At 44.1% G+C, this 23,107-nt stretch overlaps 2 protein-coding genes across 6 annotated transcripts in view; one reads left to right on the forward strand and one right to left on the reverse strand.

The window, feature by feature from the left end:
• Positions 1 to 12,626, forward strand: part of ZNF711 (zinc finger protein 711) — a 44,987-nt gene extending 32,361 nt beyond the window's left edge. For 3 of the 5 annotated variants that reach the window (XM_074882914.1, XM_074882912.1, XM_074882911.1), the window contains 5 exons: positions 864 to 941; positions 1,351 to 1,521; positions 2,181 to 3,961; positions 10,853 to 10,964; positions 12,302 to 12,626. The gene's annotated coding sequence lies outside the window, so the exon portion shown is untranslated. Of the gene's footprint in view, positions 1 to 863; positions 942 to 1,350; positions 1,522 to 2,091; positions 3,962 to 10,852; positions 10,965 to 12,301 lie in introns of all 5 variants that reach the window. The other 2 variants (XM_074882913.1, XM_074882915.1) reach the window with 2 other exon arrangements.
• On the reverse strand, positions 21 to 21,345 carry POF1B (POF1B actin binding protein). Its single transcript, XM_074882916.1, has 15 exons — positions 20,714 to 21,345; positions 14,887 to 14,925; positions 14,312 to 14,413; positions 12,253 to 12,468; positions 10,824 to 10,954; positions 9,704 to 9,731; positions 8,656 to 8,730; positions 6,013 to 6,105; positions 5,069 to 5,182; positions 4,787 to 4,939; positions 4,555 to 4,665; positions 3,775 to 3,903; positions 3,417 to 3,490; positions 2,952 to 3,066; positions 21 to 1,208 (listed from the first exon to the last, which is right to left on the reverse strand). The coding sequence occupies exons 1-15, from the start codon at positions 21,188 to 21,190 to the stop codon at positions 1,203 to 1,205; spliced, it is 1,863 nt and encodes a 620-aa protein (XP_074739017.1). The 5' UTR covers positions 21,191 to 21,345; the 3' UTR covers positions 21 to 1,202.
• Between the last annotated feature and the right edge of the window lie 1,762 nt (positions 21,346 to 23,107).

Below are 23,107 nucleotides of genomic sequence, written 5' to 3' on the forward strand. Positions count from 1 at the left end.
TCCAGTACAGACAGACGAGATTCAGGAAGTTTACTTGGGTTTATTTCAGTTACACATAGCCTACAGCCTTTTATCACCATTAAACATTGTCTATATGTATTATTTGTGAAGAGAAATACATGTCTGCAGAAATAAAGCAAAGGAGGAACCCTATGATACAGAGCTAGCACCTTTTGATTGCATAGCTTAAAATTTCCCCTCTGAGTCTCTGGACAGTGTTGCTTAGACAACTGCTTAATTATTAATACCAATTAATTCTGAGAGAATTTCTGTGGTCCTGCGAGGAGCAAAAATTGTAAATGGAAGGTTGGTCTGATAATGAGATTTAGTCTATGAGCTATTTTCATACTAAGCTTTTCTATATAAAAATATACCAAGTTCTTGAAATTTTCAAGCACAGCAAAGTAAATACTTGTGACTGGTTTGGGGGCTTGTAAAGGTTCAAGCTGAAAATACATCAACTCTTAGGTCAGTAACATTCTTTAAAATTAGCATTTGCCCAGTAAGGTCACTGAACTCAATAACTGGTATTTGCCAATTCAGTAGCTAATTTTGAGGAGTTGTTTATCTGGTATAAGTTATTTTCCTTTGTGTTTTAGCTTCCCAGACCTAGCAGGTGTAAGGTCAGCGCTTTCAGTGAGGTATTTGAAAGTTCCCCATGAAGGTTGTTCCTGGGGTTTCCTTCGTTAGACAGTAGCAGATGGAACAGCCATCGGGGAGTCTGTCCTGAAAGCAGCCATCACTGTGTACGGGGCTTAAACGGGCATCGCTCTCACTGCTCGGCGTGAGGAGGTAGGACAGAGGAATAGGGACGACAGTATGAAGAGGAAAAGGTTTCAGACATCTTCCTTTTGTCGCTTCAGGACTGGCTGAAGAACAGAAGTTGCTCATGTCAAGAACAGAAGCGCACAGGAGCGTGGCGTGCCGCTCTCGAGCGAAAAGTAAGTGTGTGAAAAAGTACAAATAACGTTTGTACCCCAGTGTTAGTGGCAGATTATGGACGGGGTGACGCAGTTGTTCGTGGTGAGGTGAGACAGTGCTTGCCATCGTCATCATGCTTCCATGTTCTTAATGGAAGGACTTTTCCCCAGCCTTTCCCACTATCAGACTGAACCTTTTTTTGGATGCGAAATAGCAAAGAGTAAAGCAGTTTTAGTCATCGTGAACTCCTCTGAGCAGCTCTGATGGCTTAGAGATTTCTTTCATTCCTAAAAGAAACAAGCAGCTTGTTAGAAGAAAATACACATAAGAAAATACACAAACTTACTTCTGTATATAAACCAAAGCTGCCTGGTCTATAAAGCATGTCTGGTTTAATGATCTATTTCTCTTCTGTGTTTGGCTGTTCAGGTGTCCCAGGCGGGCAGCGAGGCGCAGCCCCTCAGCGCTGGACGTACCCCTCAGCTCTTGGCCAGGGGCAGGTGTCGGAGCTGGTGCCACTCCCTGGCTCCGGGAAACACAAACCCAAGGACAGAAGCGTTTTTGTACTTAGGAAAACAACCAAGAACAGGAAGTTACCAGGTACCTAAATAGTAGATTATTATACCATTTCTACTGTAAAAGTTTTCTCTAACACAACTAGGACTGACACTGAAAGTACTGAACGTTTCAGTACTTTCACTTGCGTATCAAAGGACTGAGCATGATAACTAATCACTGTTTGAAAGACACGTACAGGCTACTTGCTTTCAGAATAAACCCCACACTGTGCAGATACCTGTCAGCATTACTATTCGATAATGAATGCAGATAGAAAGATTTGGCTGAGAGTACATAAACACAGAAAAGTACTCGTGGCGTAAAGGTGGAATTGGCACTTCTCAAACTTATCAAGTTTATCTTGCAGCAAATCAATTTTGTTTCAGCTGGAACTTGCACTAGGGATTGATAGAGACCTTGGGAAACTTAAAATACAAACAGTTCTCATTTGTTTAATGATACTGATCTCTTCAAATGCAGAGTACGCTCATCTTTTCCATTTTTTTATAATGAAAATTATGGGTAACTTTTCAAGTAAGCTAGGAGAGAGAGGGTTTGGGCTTTATCAGTGGCATTTCTTTATTACTGTTTAATTCCTTGACATCTCCCTAGGTTGCAGTGCAACTGGATGAGTTTGAGATCAGTAATAAACTGCTGCTTACCAGAGACCTCTACCTTTTGTTTCCTTAACCCTACTCCAGGTAACACAGCCTCTTAGAACTTGCCAGATGTTTTACCCTTCATCTACCCGGCCTGCTCACTTCATTGTCTTGCTCTTGGTCACGTTCCCCACAAAGCCACTTGCTGAACCCCCGTTTCCGTGGTGCCCTTGTTCAGAACGCGGGGGTAGGAACTGGCCCCACTGATCTCTCCCAAGCCTTTACCTCCTGGAAGACTTTGCAACATGACCTCGTGCGCTGTAACGTAAATACCTTCTGCAGTCCCATTTTTCTGTTTTTACTGTGAATCGCTCCTTACCATGCCACCGCTCTTCTGCATTTCCTGGGCTAGTCACTGCCCTGCCTCAGTGTAAGTTTCAGGGACGTGGCAGTTAATGTATTTCAGTAGTAGTTTGGAGTCATTACTAGTCCTGGTTCAGAGGAACGCTGCCTGCCCTAAATACTCCTTCACCGGCGAGCACAACCCGGAAAAACCTCCCGCCCGAGTGACTCGCCGCAGCGCGATACAGGCAGAGGCTGCTGTTAGAGCAACGCCACTTCCTTTGTGACAGGCAATTCCGTGACAGAGAAAACAACAGAAGGTTATTTTAGTTATACTCCACCCAACAATTAGTGCCCTCTCACAAGAGACAGTAACAGTTCCTGGACTTTCATCTGTCACTTTGCTTTTTGCAGCCCAGTTAAATGAACACTACAGCTTTCTCTCGGTGTTTTGGCTCATACTTTCTTTGAAGTTAAACTGCGTACTTGGGCATGGCAGAGACTGAACAGTCAATCCCTGGGTGAACTTACGTGTTTCCATATCTCGCCAGTCCTTTCAATTACGATAGTTTGGGATTTATTGACAGGTGACGTAACCTTGTAGTCATCAGAGAGCAGACCCAGAATAGGATACTGATTCCGGTACCTGGAGGAAGAAGAGTTGCACGCCTGTAAACTGCAGTCCTGTGGCCAGATTACTCTGATCTCACCCCAAAGTCCTCCCAGTCATTAATCCCCTGCCTGTCACTAGTAACTAAAAGGCTCATACAGGCTTTTAAATGTCCCTCGACGCTGCTTGGCCACCCCGCCACTTGCTCGTGCAGTGCTCAGCACTGAATCCTCCCCACATGGCAAAACCTGTCTCAACTTGTTCCCCCTTTAAGTTAAGTTGAACAGGCAAGGTTAAGACATTTGCAGGAATAACTTGGTTAACAGAGGCTGTACAGTGGGAAATCAAAAGGATGTATTTTCAAGAAAGGTGAATAACTACGTTACTTCTTAGTGATGATAGCTGTTACACCAGGGGACTGACTGCCTGATAATTTCTCATGCTTCAATCTGAAGAGGTCCTGAGAAAACCAAAAGTAAACATTCAAATGAAATCATGTTTTCTGAAGTATTAGTTCACTGAAGTCACAACAAAATATTTGCAGAAATTCCTCTCAAAGAGTAGCCCAAAAAAGTCTGTCCTTCCGAAAGACTGGCAGAGGAACAGCATTCAGTTAAAAAAAATCCTGACCCCAATTCCTGAACCAGGAGAGTACGAGTGGCCTCCTAGTAGGTTCCCACCACCCAGTAAGTGGAGGCTTAAACATAAAAATTCTCAGAAGAGAAGTAAGTTGTATTATTTTACCTCTTGCTGTTGTTTAATAAAAGCATCTTTCTCCTCCAACATGGATGTCAGTTCATGCAGCCTTATTTGCAGGTCACTGTTACTTCCTTCTCTCCTTGATATATCTTGCTGGAATTGGCACAACTGAGACTGCAAAAGACACGTTAGGAAGAGGAGGAGTTTGGTGCTCCTTGCAGGTGACCTGTCAGTAGGTATCTAGGACTCTGGATGTATTTTTTCATTAAAATAATGAACAGTAAGACCCAACCCTTTTCAGATAAGCCTGCTGGGTTGCACAGTAAATTCAGAGAGTGTAAACTGGACTGAATTCTACCCAGTATCAATTTAACCATTTTATAAATCAGTGAAACTAATACAACACTGAACAAGTTGAACTGGCTTCCAGGGTGGTAAAACACTACTACAGTGATTTGAATGAGAGATGGTTCCTACATACAGTTTTGACTGGGATTTATTTTTGTTTTCTGTTGGGGGTCTTTTGGCTAGTTTCTTACTTTATCAGGACACACAGAATATCCCTTTAGGAAAGACTGCTAATCTGATTGCTCCACAGTTTCTACATCTAAGGAATTGCATTTTTTTTTTTAAATCACAGTTTCATATTCTACCATAAGGGTTTCTGAGCCATCATTAGTGTCTATGTATAAAGTAACTGCAGAGCCAAAAGATACCTCAAAAGTACCTACGGTAGATCTTTCCTGTTCCTTAATTTAAAAAGCAGCTGTTTACATGCAGTCGTACAAGGTGAGGAATGCACACACACCAAGTTAAACAGCTTACCCTAAGACTGCGGATCTCACGATCTTTGTCCTCTCTCAAGTTATTGATCATCTCTACGTAACGGCTGGAGAGCTCATCTGTGGTGGTCTGTAGTGTTGGATTAGAGCAGGTCTACAGAAAACGAAGTATTTTTTTATTTTAAAAAGAGGGGTTTTGTCATTCATTTTCATACATTAATGCACCTGTATCTGTGGAGAACAGCTGTTGAACAGAGAACACGTGAGCCTGTCACCTGCAGCCTGAGGCTCTGGATCTCCTGCTCCAGGGCCCGCTTGCAGTACTCCAGTTCCTTGAGCTGACACTCCTTCTCCCCCTCGCTGAGCCGCAGCGAGAGCAGCTGTTCCTCCAGAGAGCGGCATTTGGCAGTACTCTCCCTGAGTCCTTGCTGGGGAGCAGAGAAGGGGAAAGAATGGATGGGGTTGTGTGAGGAGATCACCAGGATACTCCAAGGCCAGCACACTGGCTAGTTTTTGGCTGACATGTAATTACACTGAAAATAGGTTTTTAGATTTACCTGCTGCTGACGATTATTCTCTCTCAGAGAAGTCAACATAGTTTCATATTCTTTTACTTGAGAATCTTTAAAAGCCAAATCCTTCTTAAGTAAGACACTGTCAGTTTCTAACTTCTGTAAGACAAAAGTGTTTATGGTCAATAGCTGCAATATTTCAGTAAACTTTTCCCATATTCAGAGTGCAACATACGGAGTCATTCGTGAGGGATGCTTTAGAACTGAGAAAATCCTCCATTTCCTTAAAGCTCTGGGCTTTTAACCGCACAGCACACAGCTGCCCATCGCTGGAGGATCTGTGGCTTTGTGTTGTGGTAAGCACAGGGATCCCAGACACTGCACTCTCAGCCTGTCCCAGAAAGAATTCTTTGTAGATGTTAAACCAACAAAACCCCCAAAGCGAAGAGCACTTCACCGCCTGGTTCTGCGGTGAAGGTGACAGTTCCAACTCCCCTCTCCCCTCCCTGTGCTCTGCATTTCACAGGAGAATGCTGTGAGCTTCGCAGCGGGGCTGAGCACCGGGGCTGGGGTGGGAGACATTGGAGCTTTGCTCAGGGTGATTCTCTGGGGACCCACAGGGGCCCTCGGGGCCACCAGCAGCTTCCTGGGGAGCGAGTGGAACGGAGGGAACAGCCCTTGGGGTGAACCCGCAGCTCCAAACACCCACACACCGCACGGTCTAGGGATGCGCGGTGTACGCCAAGGCAGAGCTTGACATCGCCTTTCCCTCAGCGGGGTCTCTTCTTCCTGCGGAAGTATTTGGGTTTTTAGGCTTCAACAAACCTCATCCACTGTGCGAATCGTGCAAGTTCATTAATGAACCAGCCATTTCCACGGAAAGCACCTACAGCCCGGGCTTCACAACTTAACATTTCATCGTAACGGACTTTCTACTGACGGGCAAAAACCAACGGATGAGGCTGTGGGAACTGAAAAATGCAGCTTACCCCCAAGTCGTCCTGCAGGTGGCAAAGCTCCTCACGTAAATTTTTGAAAGTGGAAAGCACAAGTCTCAAAGATTTATCCGATGTCACTCTCATCTAGGAGGGGAAAAAATGAAAATGTACACTTCTGATTACTGAGTAAGCTCAGTTTACAACGTGCTTGACAAGAGGTAGAAAACTGCTATACAGCTAAAAATAACTTCTGTCTTAGAAGTACTGCATGGCATTCTTGGAAGCACCCACAGTTTCTACAAAGAAATAAATTTTCATGCACTTTGTTCTGCAAATGGCAGTTTTTGAATTACTGCCTTGTAACACAGGATAACATTTTTTAAATGGAAAGAACAAGAGAATAAAGAACAAACTGAATTTGTACACCAATAAAGGGGAAAACAAATGTGTTAATATTGCACAACCATTTTTTGAGCGTTCAAGAGCTTTGTCACTTAGACTGATTTAAAAAAATTACTACCCTACCTGAGGAGCCATGGAGGAATGAGACATCATCTGTGAGATCTGGCAAAGCACACTTTCAGCCCAAGGGCAAGAGAATTTAATTAAAATTTTTAAAAATTTAAATAAGAAAAAGCCATACAACCAACTCCTCCCTTTAAAAGGAAAAAGATCCCAAGATTAAAGGAGTCAGCTGGATGAAAAGGAGAGGCAGTAGCACACAGTAGCCTAACACTGTTCTCTGCGTGTTAACAGCTGTGTATTGATTCATCCTGAAACACCAACTGTTGCATTTCATGATACATTTCTAAAATTTGAAAGAAGAAAAACAGATTTTTGAAAGAACACACCAAGGAATTCCTCAAGTTTTGACTCATCTGGAAGGGCTGAATATTCTGTACAAAAGATGTGTTTTTCACTATCTGGACAGAAGCGAAATCCTCCTGTCTGTTGCTCTTCCTCCGATACCTTCCCTTGACTTTATTTGTCAATCACTCGAGTTGAAGAAAGCTATCAAGATCTCCAGCAATGTGGTGATTAGCCCCTGTCCTAGTTTTTTATCCCCCTGGTGCTGTTACATGACTCAGGATTCAAAAACATTTCTAATGTAACTAACTCACCTGTTCTTTGTTTTTTCAATTAAAGGGGAATTTCAGTTTTGACTTAATGGTTTTATTGTGAAGTATACTGTAAGAGTAAATTAGAAGGAGGAATTAAGTCAAAATGGTTGAATTTAGACTAGAAAAATATAAGTAAATCCCCACTAAGCAACTGCTTAGTGCTAGGGGTTGCTGATTCCAGGGGTGTCCTGTACTTCTGAGCACAGTTCTCCATGCTCTTGGACTCAAGCCTCAGGGCACACCCGGCAGAGTCTTTATCTGAGCAGTTGGACAGCTCACTCAGAATCCTGCTGGGCTGTAAAAACAAACCCCACGTAGCTCTGTCCAAGAGGCCCGAGAGCACGCTGAGGGGGTGCTGACAAAATCTGGTTCCCCAAAGGACATTTTGGCTGCATTTTCTTGAAGCACAGGTGTGAGAATGTAAAACCAGCTGGACTTACAGAAAGCAGGAAAGACCCGTTTTGGCTCTTTCACACAGGTGAGCTGAGCCAGGTTCCTGGGCTGGTGTTCTAACACGAGCTTATGAAGTATTTTGGTGTCAGTGTCCACTGTCATTGTAAAAGAATCACAGAATAACTCGAGTTGGGAGGGACTTGGGAGGTCACGTTGTCCAACCCTCCTGCCTAAAGCAGGATGAGCCGTGCAGTCAGACACCGCTTCATTCAAAGGGATTTTTCTACCAGGAGGTGACTGGAAGCTGCAGCTCCCAGGGGGGATGAGGTGATCCCCACCCCAGGGAGAGCAGAGCCAGCCAGAGCCGCTGAGCACGCGGGGGTGGGATCCTGCTCTGACACGCCTCCGTGCCACGGCGTCCTGGAGCCGATGCTGGGATTCACGCTGCAGCACTGGTTTAATGCTCTGTCACAGGCAGGGGCCGACTCCCAGCAGCTTTCAGAGCACTTCGTGAAGGGGCCAAGTGCTTTTCTAAAACACACACTGCAGTGGCGCAGGGCTGGGGAGCCACAGAACAAACCCCAGTGATCAGAAGCGTGGAGCCGCGGTGCCTCAGAGCCAAACCCTGTGGCGAGATGGCTGCGGAGCTGAAGAGCAAGAGCACAACTGACACAACGGAACCAAACCCCAAGTGGTTACGTGTTGTTACCAAATGTCATGAGCACGCCTCAGAACCCAGTGCTATGTTGGAGGTTTTTAGCCGAATGTTTGTAGAAGGTGAGACCTGAGTTACAAGCTGGCGATTGATACCCAATTCAATATCCAGTAAAGCACCTGCCATTTGCCTTTAGCTTTTGAAGTAAAGCATTGCTATACAACACAAAAAGATGAAATGTCTGTGTGCTCCTGTACCTGATCAAAAGCCAAGATGGTTTCCAGTGAAACTGCAAGAAAGCACCAGTAAAGCTCAGTTTAAAATACACAAGCAGTCTGTGGAACCAACTGCCACATGTCACTTGAAGCCACTTGTACAATCCCACACCCTCTATACAAAAAAATGGAATAAGCAGAATATAGAGCAAAGTATGTGATGTACAAAACCCCTGGCATGTGTAAGGCAACTTCCACTGTTTCAAGTTACTATAGGCTTCCACACACCTCCTCCCCCCCACTCAAGTACCTGGAGGAGATAACGAATCTGCTGCTTTGTTGCCTCAGACAGTCCTTTGGGAATTAAATCTTCAATCTCTTCAGTCTACGCAAAGAAGGGAGGAAAGGGGAGACATCTTGATTAAGAATTTTGCCTGGTAGGTCATAATGTGGTTTCTTCATTAATTACACGTGTCTGCTATGAAAAACATGTTTAGTACAAGGCAAATAGGAATGAAAATAGATCAAAGTGTATCCAGAAAATTTCCAAAGTCTTATATATGTGTGGCATATAAAAACTGAGATGAAGCGATACATGAAGCATATATTCAAATCACTTAGTTTAACATTTATTTTAGAAGCAGTATTCAAAACAATCCTCTCTCAAAAAATAAAAGCTGACACTAAAACAACTCCCAGCAGCTTATGATAGGAGCAAATCTCCTGTTTCTAAACAAAGACGACTGTCAAGAAACTAAAGATGACCGATGTGTCACAGGAGATACCACCACTGATTAAGTGGCATTGCTTCGTGCAATATCATCCTAGACCAGTATTTCTGCCATAAACACTCCACCATGAAAGAGAACAGAGGTGCTGCTGATGCTGTCACAGCCCAACTCACCAACGTGAGCTTTCTGTAGACACGGGCAGTCTGTTCCGCCAGCTCACCTCCCCTCTGCAAGAGGCAGGAGGAGCCACTGCAGCGCCTGGCAGCACACGCTGCTGAACAGCAGCTTTACTGGCAAGAGTGAAGGATCCTTTGAAAATACACGCAGCTGTGTAAGTGTTTTACAGTGAAACCATTATTGGCACAACAGGAAAGACGCAAAATTTGACTCTCATACTGGAATAATGCAAATTATTAAAGTTTCCTTTCAGTATTATCACATTTGCAAATACATGCCTAGCAGTAGGTTTCAGGCTCTGAATGTTACTAACAAGCAGGAATCATTAACCAGCAAAGATCCGCATCCTTTGTTTAAGCTGGCTTGGCTTAATTTTCCTGGAGATCCACACCATTGTTATTAACACTGCATGTCAGGGAACGGCTTGATGGGAGCATGCCTGATGCTTACCTGACACGTAAACTCAGTGTCGTGGTTCCTGTAAAACAGAAAAAATCCAAGGGACCAATTAACAGGAAGCTTCTTGAGAACTTTTAAGAGTTCTTGCCCGCATTCACAACTACTAAAAGATTATCTTTAAAATACAGAGCAAGAAGGTTCTTTATCAGATGAAGAGCTGTCCCCTCCCTTTTAAGGTGGTAGGCAACACAGGTTGTTGAATATGACTCCACGCAGAACTATCTGAAGAGACAGGAATGCTAACAGCAGGACAGCTGACACAGCCAACCATCTCCATTTCTTTGGGCAGTTATCCCAGTTATGTTCGGTTAATTACATTCTTAATTGGCTGGGTCATGGTTTACCCAGATAAATAATGGTTTACCCATAGTTCTGCTATGCTGCAATATACTGACATGCCCGAGGTGTTTACTTTGCAGTGTCAGGTTTTCTTTCTGTGATGCTTAAATTTCACTTTTCCCCTCTACGGGACCATTTTCCTTATTTCAGTGGGCTTGGCAAGCACCACTCGAGACTGGGAGTGAGGGGGGAAGAATGAAGCAGGTGAGGGAAGGGTAAGAACATCGTGAGGACTTGGATTAGTGGCTGCTGTGACTCTGCATTCCTTTCAAAGACCGTCTGTAGGGCTCTGCCATGTACACGCTTAACATCCCTTTGCATGTAGGAACTGGGTGTTACGCCTTATGGCGGCCATCTGCTGATCCATGACGTTAACACCATGACAGAACAAAGGAAAGGGCAATGTGTTTGGACATTTGGGTTGTTTCTTCAGGATGTAATAATAAGATGTAATAATAGAATCGTATCATTAAATATATGTCAGAGCATGCTGTAAGTATACTTGTTTGTATCCCATGCAAACAGGCATGGGATACGTAATTCTTAATTGCATATTAGTCTAATTTGAAAAAGCATCAAGTTCAATAAATTTACTTGGCTTACAGCATTTTTATATCCTCAGATACTCAGGAAATTAGATGAATGTGTAAAATACCCAGTCAGTTCTAGTTGTCAGGGAAAAAAGAAAACCAACTTGCAAACAATACTGTCAGCTGTGCAACACCAGGATTTCTGGGGTGCAGAAATGACAGAACAGACGTAACGTCAGTACCTTCCTCCTATCTTTTCCACATGCTGTAGTAAACAACTGTACAAGTCGTTGGTCTTGCGGTTCAGTTCAGCAAGGAGCTCACCGAAGTAGCGGCAGTCCAGCTGGTCATTGTTTTCCTGAGAGCAATTCACCTGGCAGAAGGTATGCAAGAAGGTCATAATTGAGTTCCCTTCTTTGGGGTGAAAGCCGAACACGAAAATGCTACAAGTAGGATGGATTTAGTTTTGTTTGCTCTTAGTAATTTGCAATTTGTTTACATTGTTCTTTTCCTTGGTATTGAGTCTTCCGTATCTTTTGGTTTTCAGTAAACTATACATAAATAAATTACTTCCTGTACAACAAGATACACGTAAAGTAGTAGGTTCTACAGCAGTATCATCATTGCAGTAATATGGAAATCGTTGAGAATTAGGAACTCTCATTAATAAATGTGCTTCCGTAGTGGTAGTGGATAAAACACCTGTGGGCAGCACCCAGATAAAACCAGGTGGGTGCAAGACTCCCCACTGCAGAAATGGTATTTGAGTTGCCACAGTTCAATGTTTACGTATGTGAACAATAAAAGAATTTCAAGGGCAACCCAAACTGAGCGAACCCACGTGGGTCCCTGGAGTATCTGGCTGTGGAAGGTTCCGTGTAGGTCTAACCCTGAGGTCAGCACGTACGTTTGTCTTGCCACCTATACTCTGAACACATGGACAGAAGGGCCGCCACACTCCCTCCCCCAGCTCAAATTGTAGTATCCACCCACGACAAACCTCCTGCAGCCCCTGGAAGCTCCATAACTTGCAGCCTGCTGTAAAATGAAGGGCAAAGGAAGCTGGTTTTGTGCTTCCAGTGAATCTCTGTCAAATACTTCTACATCAAACTGAAATATATTTGAAGTCCTTATTGATCGGTTTAGGTAGAAAGCAATCCTGAATTGATGTATGTCAGGTTTATAAAAGAATGTATCTTTTCTCCAAAACTAGAGGCATAAACCTTACATTACTCAATTGTACAAAGACTGACAGATGAAACCTGACTCAATCACTGGTAACACTCCCAGATAAAGAAAAAACCCCAAACAAACCAGCCAGACCTAACACGTCTAAAGGGCAACAGAAGGATGATCAGTCAGTACACCTAAGCACAGGTCTATACCAACAAGAAATAGGATACAACACCCAGAACAGGTTGGTTTACGTTTTTTTCTTAACAGCATGTGAGAAACAGTTCTAGACAATGTCTGCAATCACAGCGTGTGAAGTTACCTGCAACAGACACACAAACTCTGCTGTTTACTTACAACAAGTGTACGGTGCTTAATTACCCTACTATGAGTTTGAACAAAGACTTTTGAGACTGGCGATTAGCAATTTCATCTATCTGTAAAGTTTTGTGCTCTGCATACAAAACAAAACCACCCTGTGAATTGTAAGAATCTTACCGGTTCACAGGTTTGAACTGTTACCCTCCTCACTGTATTTCCTCTGCAGTCATCGCTCACGGAGACTGGAATTATTTCACAAGGGCTACTGGTCTGGGTCTGTTGGCACTGGTGAGTGACTTGAGGCTGCTCGGAGTGCTGGTAGGGCTGGACAACATGGCACTGATCGGCCTGCTGGGGAACCTGACACTGCTGGGAAAACTGATACTGCTTCTCCTAGAAACAAGAATGGAGTTTTTTAAGCTGCTGGACACAACGAGATGGAAGCTTAATATGAATATAGAAATGAATGAAATGTGGTTTTGCATGGAAAGACTGATGACAGTTTCAGATATTTTAATAATCCTAATAAAATTGCTTTGTTTCAAACCGAACATGAGTTTGCCTCTCACTTTCATACTTCAAGGTTTTAAGTCATCAAGACCTCAAAGTTTAGGAGCTCCAAATGAAAAGCACAAGAGAGACACTTTTCCTGAGTTGTATGTTCCATGTTGTTACTCTTAACATACTCACGCAATGGGGACCTCTATTACTTCATTTAAAACACACGCATACCCTGTTTCATTAAGCATTTTAGAGATTAAAAAAGAGTTGAACTCCTCAGTTTTCATTATTTCAGAAAAAAAAATTAGTATAGGAAATGGCTCAAGACATTTTCCTCTATAAATGCTTTCAGCAGTTCCAGATTCAGAGCGTACAATACAGAAGGGACACATGCCTCTTAGAAAAGTGAGGTTTACAAAACCACCTACCAAAACAATAAACTAGAAACTAGTTTACATTCCAGCCAAAACACTGAAAATTACTGATTTCAGCAAACTTAATTGTTGGTCTCAATCATGGTTTTCACACGTTTACTTCAAAAAATACACATTCTGCATCCAAGTATATAAATGCAAATCCTGCGGATGATTTTGACTTAAAACTCACACTGCAGTTACATTTAAAAGGTTGGACCAACCCCTAATTCTGCACCAAAATCAGAGCACAGCGCCTGTGCTGCATCCGCATCCCACAGTGACACTGGGGGAGCAGAGCGAGGACCCAGGACTGACACCCTCCGATCCGAGGGGGTTTTACGCCAGGTTTGGAAGGGGCTCCGCGCCTGGCAGCAGTGGGAGCACACTGGGTGCACTCTTGCAACACTTTCATTTCACCTGGAAGAAATCTAGCTTGCACGGTCCAAGACCACAGTGCAGTGTAAACCAAAGAGTGATATGTGGTAGGAGACCGGAAAGTTTTCATCAAAACTACACTCCTGATTTGACTTAAAACTATCTATACCCTGGGTAAAAAAAACCCAAACAAACAAAACAGAAGTAGAAATATGGTTTCCAGGACTAGACTTCACACTTTTTTTATTATTTTCTTTGTACACCATCTGTGGAAAGAAAGAAGCTATTATTCATAATTTCCTCTTTCTTTTTTCCCCTTTCTGCTTCAGAGAATGGGTATCACACCTAATTTATCTATCTAAAATCCAGAATGGCATGAAAACTTCAGTTTTAAAAAGCAAAACAAAAACCAGATAAGTCATTCTGAAATACCCTTAATTTCAAATTCTTTCCTGTTGAAAATAAGTGTTTCAGAGCAATAAAAAAGGAGTAATATTTTTGCTATTGACAAAACACCAATTCTAAGATGAAATTTCAGACAGCTTTGCCAAATACATTTTTTGAAGAATGAGTAAAAAAAATAATTGTCTTTTCAATTCATTTTTTGCAAAAATTTTTATTGGTTGTTCTGTTGTGGAGTTACTGCAAGAAACTAACTCTCAGTCAGTATTCAGATAGACTGAAAGTGCTAGAGCTACAACAGCAGTTTCCATTGTTAGTCTGAAATAATAAATTCTTAGTAAAAATATAGCAAGTGTTACAACTTGTGCTCTCTTCACATATAGAAATTATTTCATTTGAGAATGTCCTACACCTCAACAAGGCAATTCTCAGGTTGGCAGGAGTACTGCCCCCCCCACCCCCACCCCCCAAAAAAAACAACCCAGAAACATTAAATTTCTGCTACCACCTCAATTTTCTTTTAATATAAACAACCAACTTACTTGGTGGGGATTTAATAGCTCATATTTCCTTATTGTCTTTTCATAGATGACATTATTTCCAGGACAGAAGTTCCCTCCTCTAAGAAATGGGGATAACGGCTCCTGTAAAACATTTTAATAAAAACTCTATTCATAAATGTTGTCAAACAGTAAATTCAGAATTACTGTAATTTTGACTAAAAAATGGTAAGGGATTTTTTGTAATTTGAAGACACATATACTTCAGGATAGTTCTTTAAGATATGTACATTTGAGTGTATGTCCATTTGGAAACAAAGTGACTGTGCTTCCCTCTAGACAATATTTGAAATAAACATAGCAAGAGAGAGTTAGAAATTAATCTCCACTAGCAATACTAATGGAGCACATTACCAGAGACTTAACTGCTGAGAGGTGGGAAGCCCCACTGGCGATTCTGTAGTATTTTCAATGTCTCACCATCAGAGGTACAGGCCATGAGATTTCAAGCCACTGAGCATCCCCCGCTGGAGGTAGCTGAGCGCTTCACCAGATCAGGGTAATTAAGGGCAGAAGAGTTACACAAGCAGAACTCCAGCACTGAACATTTTTCCTACCTGATCAGGATTCTCGATAATGATCCTTCGAACAGTGCCCTGCAAGGAACAAAATAAGCAAAGATTCAGTGATTACTGTCCTTTAATCTCTTAAAACCTTTTACGCTCAGAGCTCAGGCTTACATGGATGCCCAAAGTAATCTAAATAGTCATCAGCTGTAAACATACTGAGATCCACTGGCCACAATCACCTAGAAATGTTTTAAAGCTGGGGCCTTTCCACCCCAAAGGGAATAACCCAGATACAGCATGGCAGTACGCGATCTGTCACTCTCAGTTTTAAGAGTTTGTTTTTTCTCCACCACCTCTTGCAGGTCTGAGGAAATTGTCCTTATTTTCTGTAAGTGCTAAGAGAATATGATATACATCAAAGCGGACATACTGGGCTTGGTCTTCAAGGATCACATGTCCCTATTCCACAGACAGTCTTTTACTTATGGTCTTTCACCTTACATATCAAGGTCAGCTGGGGTAAATAGATGTACATCTTGAACACTTCTTGTTTCACCAAGGGAAGGCAATTTGGATTTTGCTTAAACACTGAAAAGAAAGGGCAGAGGAACTGCCAACAAACCACATCAGGTCACTCTCCAACACGCCAAGCAGTGGCAATTGTTTCAAAAAGCGGTCACAAAACTCTGTAATTGACACCTGATGTCACAGGGAACATTCTTGAATGAAAAATGCCTTTTTAAATTACAGAAATCTGTAAGTGGTAACAGTTTTGTTGATTTTAAAATAGATTTTTTCACTTTTTTTTCCCCCCCAGCACTGTCCACAAGCAATTGCAGACACTGGCTTCCATTTTGTGGAGCACCACCAGTTATACCAAATCGTTCACGCTGCCTGAAGTCTCCACATCTAGTTCTTTATCCAAGTAAGCAAAATTCCCACTGAATCTAAGGATCAGGCAATTAGTTAGTTTATAGCGTACTATTTATTCTTCCTCACAGTACAAACTTCCAATTTTCTTAACAAATCATTTCTTCCCTTAACCGTGGGCAGTGCTTGGGAAGTTTATATTGCTGCAGTTCAGTCTCAGAGACATACTTAACTGGGTAAGAGCAGCTCTCAAGTAGGTCAGATTTCCAGCTGCAAACTGTTGCATAAGTTTAGGAAGCCTGAAGCGGTTTTCCAAATCTCCCAAGAGTGAATCATACATAACAGCATCAGGAAAAAGAAATCAAAGTAATAAAGAAATTGTTTTAGTGGCTATCATCGTAATTAAGAAATCTCAAAATTATAACTGCTGCAGAAATCTTAGAAAGCTGATTACTCCTCCTCCCACATGCTGTGTCCTTGAGGTAGGTCCGTCAAGGAAGGGAACCCACCAATCCCAACAGAACTCTCTGTATTGGGGCATAACACCGAAAAGAAACAATATGGACGTCTAGAACATACAGCCCAATTCCTACATCACACTGACACCTACAGAATTTGAACTAAAAAGTAAAATACTTTAAAAATGAATGCCCACAGGAACCTCCTTCACACCCGTTTGACAGCAGGCATACTCCTGTCTCCCAGTACCTCCTCACACCGCTGGCTCTGCCTGTCCTGGAGCCCTCCGGTGCTATGACAATCCATGGCAGAGCAGCAATTGTTCTGAGTCAGAGCTGACTACCATTGTATGGCACATGAAAACAAGCTGAGCATTGTGCATGAAATTAGAAGACATCAATTTACTGAAAAGTTGGGACAAACCTGCCTGAACTAAATCATGCTGCCACAGGGCTTTGGAATACGTAACTCATGCTGCCTAGTTGAGAGAGGATAACGCGTAAAATTATTTTATCTAGCTACCTACGTGTTCTCAGAGGAATACATTCAGAACTGAGAAGACTAGAGCATTAAGTTGAAATATCTTTTTACAATATTCAAAAGGACAGTCTAATCATATGTGGAATATTATACAGAAGCTAAGAATGTTTTGCTTGGATAAAATTATGCTTATTTTTAGGATACCCAAACTCTTTAATTTCCAGAGAACTTTGATGCAGATACGTTTCCCTCTCTCCTCTACAAACAGGGATTTGCCTGCCCTTCCTCCTGTACCCGCCAAGCAGGCTGGACTTGCAACAGGCTGGGAACCGAGAAGCCAGAAACCCCGTGACTCTGTGCCAGCCCGGACTCCCCGCAGGCAGCTCCCTGCCACAAGATGCCATCTCCAAGGCCTCCAGAGCTGCTCCCTCGGCAGCGCGAGTGCCGCAGGAGGTACGCTGCCACGGACAACAACCTTGGGCTATTTTCATTTTTCCATCATTCCCAAGGGGCACAGCTCAGGCTACTCTCCAATTTCCTACCATGCTTTGGAGATGCAATGTTTTGTAACTGAGAGAAGGAAGAGGAGGGTGGGATTTTAAAGGGGAGAGCCCAGCGCTGTTGTGGATTTCAGTGGCATGACTGGGTTTAGGATTTATAACGGCCTGACCCGTTGTTCTGGGTCTACATTTATAAGGATAGTTTCAAAAGATACATGCTAACACTTTCATTATGACTGTTGCTACTCTTTTAGATTTTTAAATAAGATTTTAAAATTTTAAAATAAGCATTTGATAGATTTTTCAGTTATTTGATAGATTGCACAGTTATCCTGTGCAAATTTTATGTAAAAACAATCAGTACACTAACTTTTATTTCAACAAGTTCCTCCTAGCTTCAGACAAACCAGCGATTAAGGTGAGAATTTAATCTATGTCAAAACCCTTTATCCATAACGTATTGTCTTGTTAATTACAAGCAATCCAGTCATCTAATCAGAATTTATGAGTTACATTTGGCAGCTGAAATACGGAAATGGCAGGCTACGTTTGAGGGCTGTTTCAAACAATACAGACAAATCTTACAAGCTGGTTAATATTACACCATTTTAACAAGGGTAGGCAAGAGCCCTGAGCACATCACAGAACTGAGCCCAGACATGAAAAGATCTTACAGAATTTCTCACATGGATAGAAAGCTCCTACAATGGCTTCCAGGATTCTGCCCTCTGCACTGACAACAGACGTCTTGTGTGTGCCATTTCATATCTATTTTTTCATGGCCACAGTGAGAGGGTTCATACGTGTAAGCCATACTGGAAGAAAATTTATTCTAAACAACATTCTTCATTTAGATCAAGCAGACAAGAGCAAAATTTGCCATGAATTACTCCAAATGAAACTTGCCATGGCATTAAGTATAAAACAAACCAAAAAAAGTAAAGAAAAGTGAATCCTGAAGCACAAAGAAGTCATGTGTCCTATATGCACACACCAGTTTCAAATCTTCCCTCCAACTCATTAAAAACATACATAAACACACTAACCATGTGACTAAATAATAAGACTGTTTATCAACGGTGATGTAGACATCTGTTATCGTAAATCTACAAAAGCTCTGCAGAAATAAATTAAATACTGCTCAGAGATAGCCCTTTGCCTTATCAACAGTTTAAACTACAGCTCTAGGCTGCCATTAACTGAAAATTGTAGTGGTAAGTTAAAACATCTATGCGAGTTAGGCATCATATCATTATTCAGTTTATGCAGCTACATATGATCTGCTCAAAGAGCAACTGAATCAACTCCTTGAAAACTTCCTACACTCTTCCCAGCACTTCTGACAACTCCCATTCAGCACCACATACACAACTTCTGTCTACTCCCAGCCGCCTTCCCCATTTGTTACTGTTTTCTTCTTTAATAACTTCCTAATAATCCTTATTAAGCACCTTCCCTCTCCACCATTAAAACTGCAACCCACACAAAGCCTGATCTGAACTACACCCTCTTTTGTCTTTAAAGCCTAATCCAGCAAAACACTTCAGCAAGAAATTTTCATCAGCACGACTTAATGGATTCAGAGACTAAAACAGTTGTTGACAATTAAACATACTTCGTAGAGCAGAGACAGCATTTGAGTCTATGATCAAATTGTTCATGTACATATTATCTGAGTAGAGGAAGATTAGGACTGCAGTATTTATTCTAATGAATATTTAATTAATTGAACGCAATTCAGACTATCATCTAGCCTAGTTGAGCAGATCACTTATCTGGGAGGTGAGAGACCAGTGTTTACACTCCTGCCCTTGCAAAAGAGGGATTAACCGCTTTGGTACAGCAGGAATGTGTCGTCCTATCCAAGTCACATAAAGCTATTAGCGAAGCCACTCACTTTACAGAATTTACAGAAGCCATCCTGCAGAGGCACGCAGCCATTGGACTATGCAAATACAGCTCTGGAATGAAATCAGACTTTGTATTGGTCTTAATCCGTCTTCTTTTTCATAATTAAATATTTTTATACCACAGAAGATCAAGTAAGAGTGACCTTGAAACAAATACAGGTTGCCATACTGAGTATAGCACACCAGTCCCACTTCTATCGATATTAATGACAGTCTAATAATGTATAAGACACACAAATGGTTAAGAAGAAATTTTGACCTGCTCTTCTGTATTTATAATCAAACCTGTTCTTAAGTCACTCGTTTCTAGTTTTGGTTTTAAGGTTTACTTAAGATATCAATGGTGTATATTTATATTAAATTCCATCAATACCTTCAAGCCATTCCCTGAATATACGCACAGCAACGAACCTGCTAAACTACATTGTGAAGGCTTTCAAAGCAAAGCTAAATGAACTCCATCACTTCCCTACCCGCTTACTCGCGTACGTTATTAGCCTCATCGATTCAAAGAGAAGGGTGAAGCACACACACCTTTATGTTACATTTACATGAGCAGCACCAAGAAAGCAGAAGTGTTTGTGTGGACATCCCATGGGTGGGAACCGGAGCGCCCAGCCTGCAGGAGCGGCAAACTGGGCCCCTGCTCCGGCTGGGGTTTTACTGCTTCATCGACAAAACGGGCAAAAATATAGCAACAGAATAAGGTATTTAGAAGTTCAAGTTAAAACAAAAAACCCCACAAAACAACATTAAGAAAAAAAAGGCAAATTGGACTTGCCAAACAGGAAACAAATGTGGGATTGACCGATCCATTCGAACTCAAATGAAAAGGAGAAATGTCAAGGGAAATTAATTTTAAGCGTTCTAGATTCAGTGGTTGCTGAGGCACGAAGCTTTCCCTGGGCGGCGGGGCCGGGCGCGATGCCGTGAGCCGCCCGTTCCCCAGCGAGACCCTTCCCGCCCTTCCCGGCCCGGCCGGCGCTGCCGAGGGCCGCCCCCGCCCCCTCATAACCCACTGCCCACCGTTAACAGATTAAATAAATCTGTTTATTTAACCCCTTTTTTAGTGTGTTTAACCGCGACGGGTGCGGGGCCGAAGGACAAGCCCCAGTGAGGCCTGAGGGCGACCTGTTCCGCGGGGAGCGGCCGGGTCGCGCCGAGGGGCCCCTCAGGGCGGCGGCGGGCGGCCCAGGCCGGCCCTCCCCGCCCCTGCCCCCGCGGCGGGACGGAAGATCTGTGGGTTTTTTCCAAGAAAAACCCTTTTTGTGGAAGGACGGAGCGTTTTTAAAGGCCGTCGGGGGCACGCGACGTTGTCTCTCGGCTCAACCTGAGGCAAAGGACTTTTTGAAAGGAAAACCCGCGGGCGCGGGGCGGGTACCGACGGGCTCGGCCGAGCCCACCCCGCGACTGGAGACCCGTCCCGACCCTCCTCTGCGCCGGGCAGGAGCCCCGCAGCCTCCTCGCCCTGCCCGGCTGCCTCACGGCCCGGCGCCGCCTTTGCCCCCCCGGGCGGCCTTTGGCTTCGACGCCGCCTCAGCCCGGGCGGGAAGGGGGAAGCGGAGCCGCGGGGCGGGCGGGCAGCCCAGGCCAGGCCAGGCGGGGGGAGCAGCGCCCCGGGAGGGCGGGCAGGAGCCCCGGCGGTCCCCGCCGTACCTGTTGCAGCGGGTCGCAGCCGGAGAGGACTTGCTGGTAACCGTGCGAGCACTCCAGCGGCGAGGCCGCCCGGGAGGAGCAGGACGTGCTCACCCGCCGGCAGCCCGGGCCGTAGGTCCGCACCCGGTCGTAGGCCACGCTGCTTTCCTGCTGCTGGGGCGCGGGCTCGAAGCACGGCAGCGGCCGCGGCTCGGGGCAGGGCGGCGGGTCCCGGCACGGCGGGGGCCGCGGCGGCGGCTCCGGGCAGGGCGGCGGGTCCCGGCAGGGCAGGGGCCGGGGCAGTGGCTCCGGGCAGGGCGGCGGGTCCCGGCAGGGCAGGGGCCGGGGCAGCGGCTCCGGGCAGGAGAGGGGCCGGCGGCCGGCGGGGAGCGTGCTGTAGTGCTGCTGGCGGCGATAGTAGTGGTGCTGCTGGTGCTGCTGCTGCTGGAGATGCGGGGGCAGCGTGAGGGGCTGCAGCTGCTGCTGCCCCCCGAACATCCCGGGCTCGGGGACCGCTGGCTCCGGGCTGCGGAGCGGGGCGGCAACTGCAGCAGGGAGCCGGGGCAGGACGGCGATTAGTACCTGCGGGAGAGCCGCGCCTAGGGCGGGACACACCTCCGGGCGGCAGAGCCCCGCGGCCGCCTCCCCCTCCGCGGGCGGGCGGGCGGCCAGGCGGCCCGGGAGCGGCCGGGGCCGCCTCTGGCCTCCGCGGCGGCGGGAGGGCGCAGCAGGGGCGCAAGATGGCGGAGCGCGGGGGCGGCGGGGCCTGGCGCGGGGCTCCCCGCACCCGAGGTGAGGGGACCGCGCTGGCGAAAGAAAAAAAAAAAAAAAAAAGAAAAAGGGTGTTCAGCCCTTTGTTATTAATCTGTTTACAACGTGTGTAGGGGGAGTGTAAACACAGAGGTGCCTGCTACTCAATTAAAGGACTAGAATACTTTTCACAGGGCGTTATAAACTTTTCCTCAGAGGGTTTTGCATCTGCAGGAGCCATCACCTTCTCCCCTCAACTACTGGCAGTAGCAGCAGTTGTCTGGGAAATGGGTATATTTTCTAAATGCAGGCAGTGCTGCATCTGCACCACAGCCTTCCGCAATCAGATTGAGCATTACGGAGGGACGACAACACCATGCTGATCTAGAAAGGATGGAGTTGGCTACTTACCCAAAATCTCACTCCCTAGAGAAGAATGTGAACTCCAGCTAGTTTCTCAATCCAGCATATTTTGGTTCGGGTCCCTGTGGCTGCATCAGGCAAGCCCTAACTGAGAACTTAACTTTGTTCTGCAAGGTCATGTAGCAATAACATAATTGTAGAACCTTGTGTAATAAATATTATCCTTAATAATAAACCTTAGATTCTTAATTTTGTCATTTTGTTTCCCCTACATGCTCACTATGCTTTCAGGTCACACAGTACAGTCATACAGAACAAAAAACAGTTTCTACAGTACCATGTTACGGCAAAACACCTTTGATGTAATGGAGCAATATTGGCTGCATTTACGTGGTGTTACGGTGGCCATTCACTGAAAGCTCCATCTCAGAAATTAAAAAGTGGCTACAAGATCTCAACAGGCACTTGGGAAGCTATGAATTTTAGGATGTCCTACAACAATTCAGGATTTTAAGGTACTGTGACATCTGGAGACATACTCATCAAATATAAAAAGCTTCACTTTTTCAGGCATTAAACCCAAACAGACATCTAGTTTACATATGAGTGTATATAAAAAGCATTTGAGGTAAGTTCTATCCCACTGGTTTCGAAGGAACTATATGCAAAGAAAACCTATGTTCTCCTAAAACCTCATTCTTGGTTCACCAGCTTGGAAAAGCTGTTGATGGATTCTCAAAAAACAATTGCAAAAAGACCATCTCTTGAAAGGCAATGAAATACAACAGCCCAGTCTCTATTTTACACAAACCATAAGAAACTGGTTTATGCTTCAGTAGGAAACTACAGAAACTACAGCAATACTCCTCAGGGGAAAAAAAGTGCTGTAATGTAAAATGTGGAAAAGACTGTTGGTTAGCCAGCTCAGGAGTCTTACCCGCATGCAGTATACTGCCCTGTTTAATAAAGAGTGTCTTGGAAATTTCTTACAAGGGTCAGCAGAAAGCAAGCCCTAAGTCATCCTATTGTAATGGAAATACAAAATAACTTCCGGAAAACTTTGTAGATGTGGCGAGGATTATTGGAGTCATAAATAATAACAGTAAGTAATATATGCACGGTGATCTGTACCAGTTAATGAAAAGAGCCTCAAACAAAGCATTTGAATTTTAATGTGACCAAAGTTTTATATACATCTAAAACCAAGAATGATACTGCATTCTCTATCTTACAGGGTGTTACCTGTTTGATATGAGTTCTTCTTGTGACAGCTGTGGCTAGGAGGAATAAACTGTGTTTTGA

The sequence above is a fragment of the Strix uralensis genome, chromosome 13, assembly GCF_047716275.1.
Source record: "Strix uralensis isolate ZFMK-TIS-50842 chromosome 13, bStrUra1, whole genome shotgun sequence".
NCBI lineage: Eukaryota > Metazoa > Chordata > Aves > Strigiformes > Strigidae > Strix > Strix uralensis.

Coding starts and splice junctions, on each gene's coding strand:
- POF1B (XM_074882916.1), bottom strand. CDS start 21,190: ATGTTCGGGGGGCAGCAGCAGCTGCAGCCCCTCACGCTGCCCCCGCAT. Junction 9,732..10,823: donor GTGGAAAAGATAGGAGGAAG/GTACTGACGTTA, acceptor TCTGTTTTACAG/GAACCACGACACTGAGTTTA. Junction 4,940..5,068: donor AGAATAATCGTCAGCAGCAG/GTAAATCTAAAA, acceptor TCTGCTCCCCAG/CAAGGACTCAGGGAGAGTAC.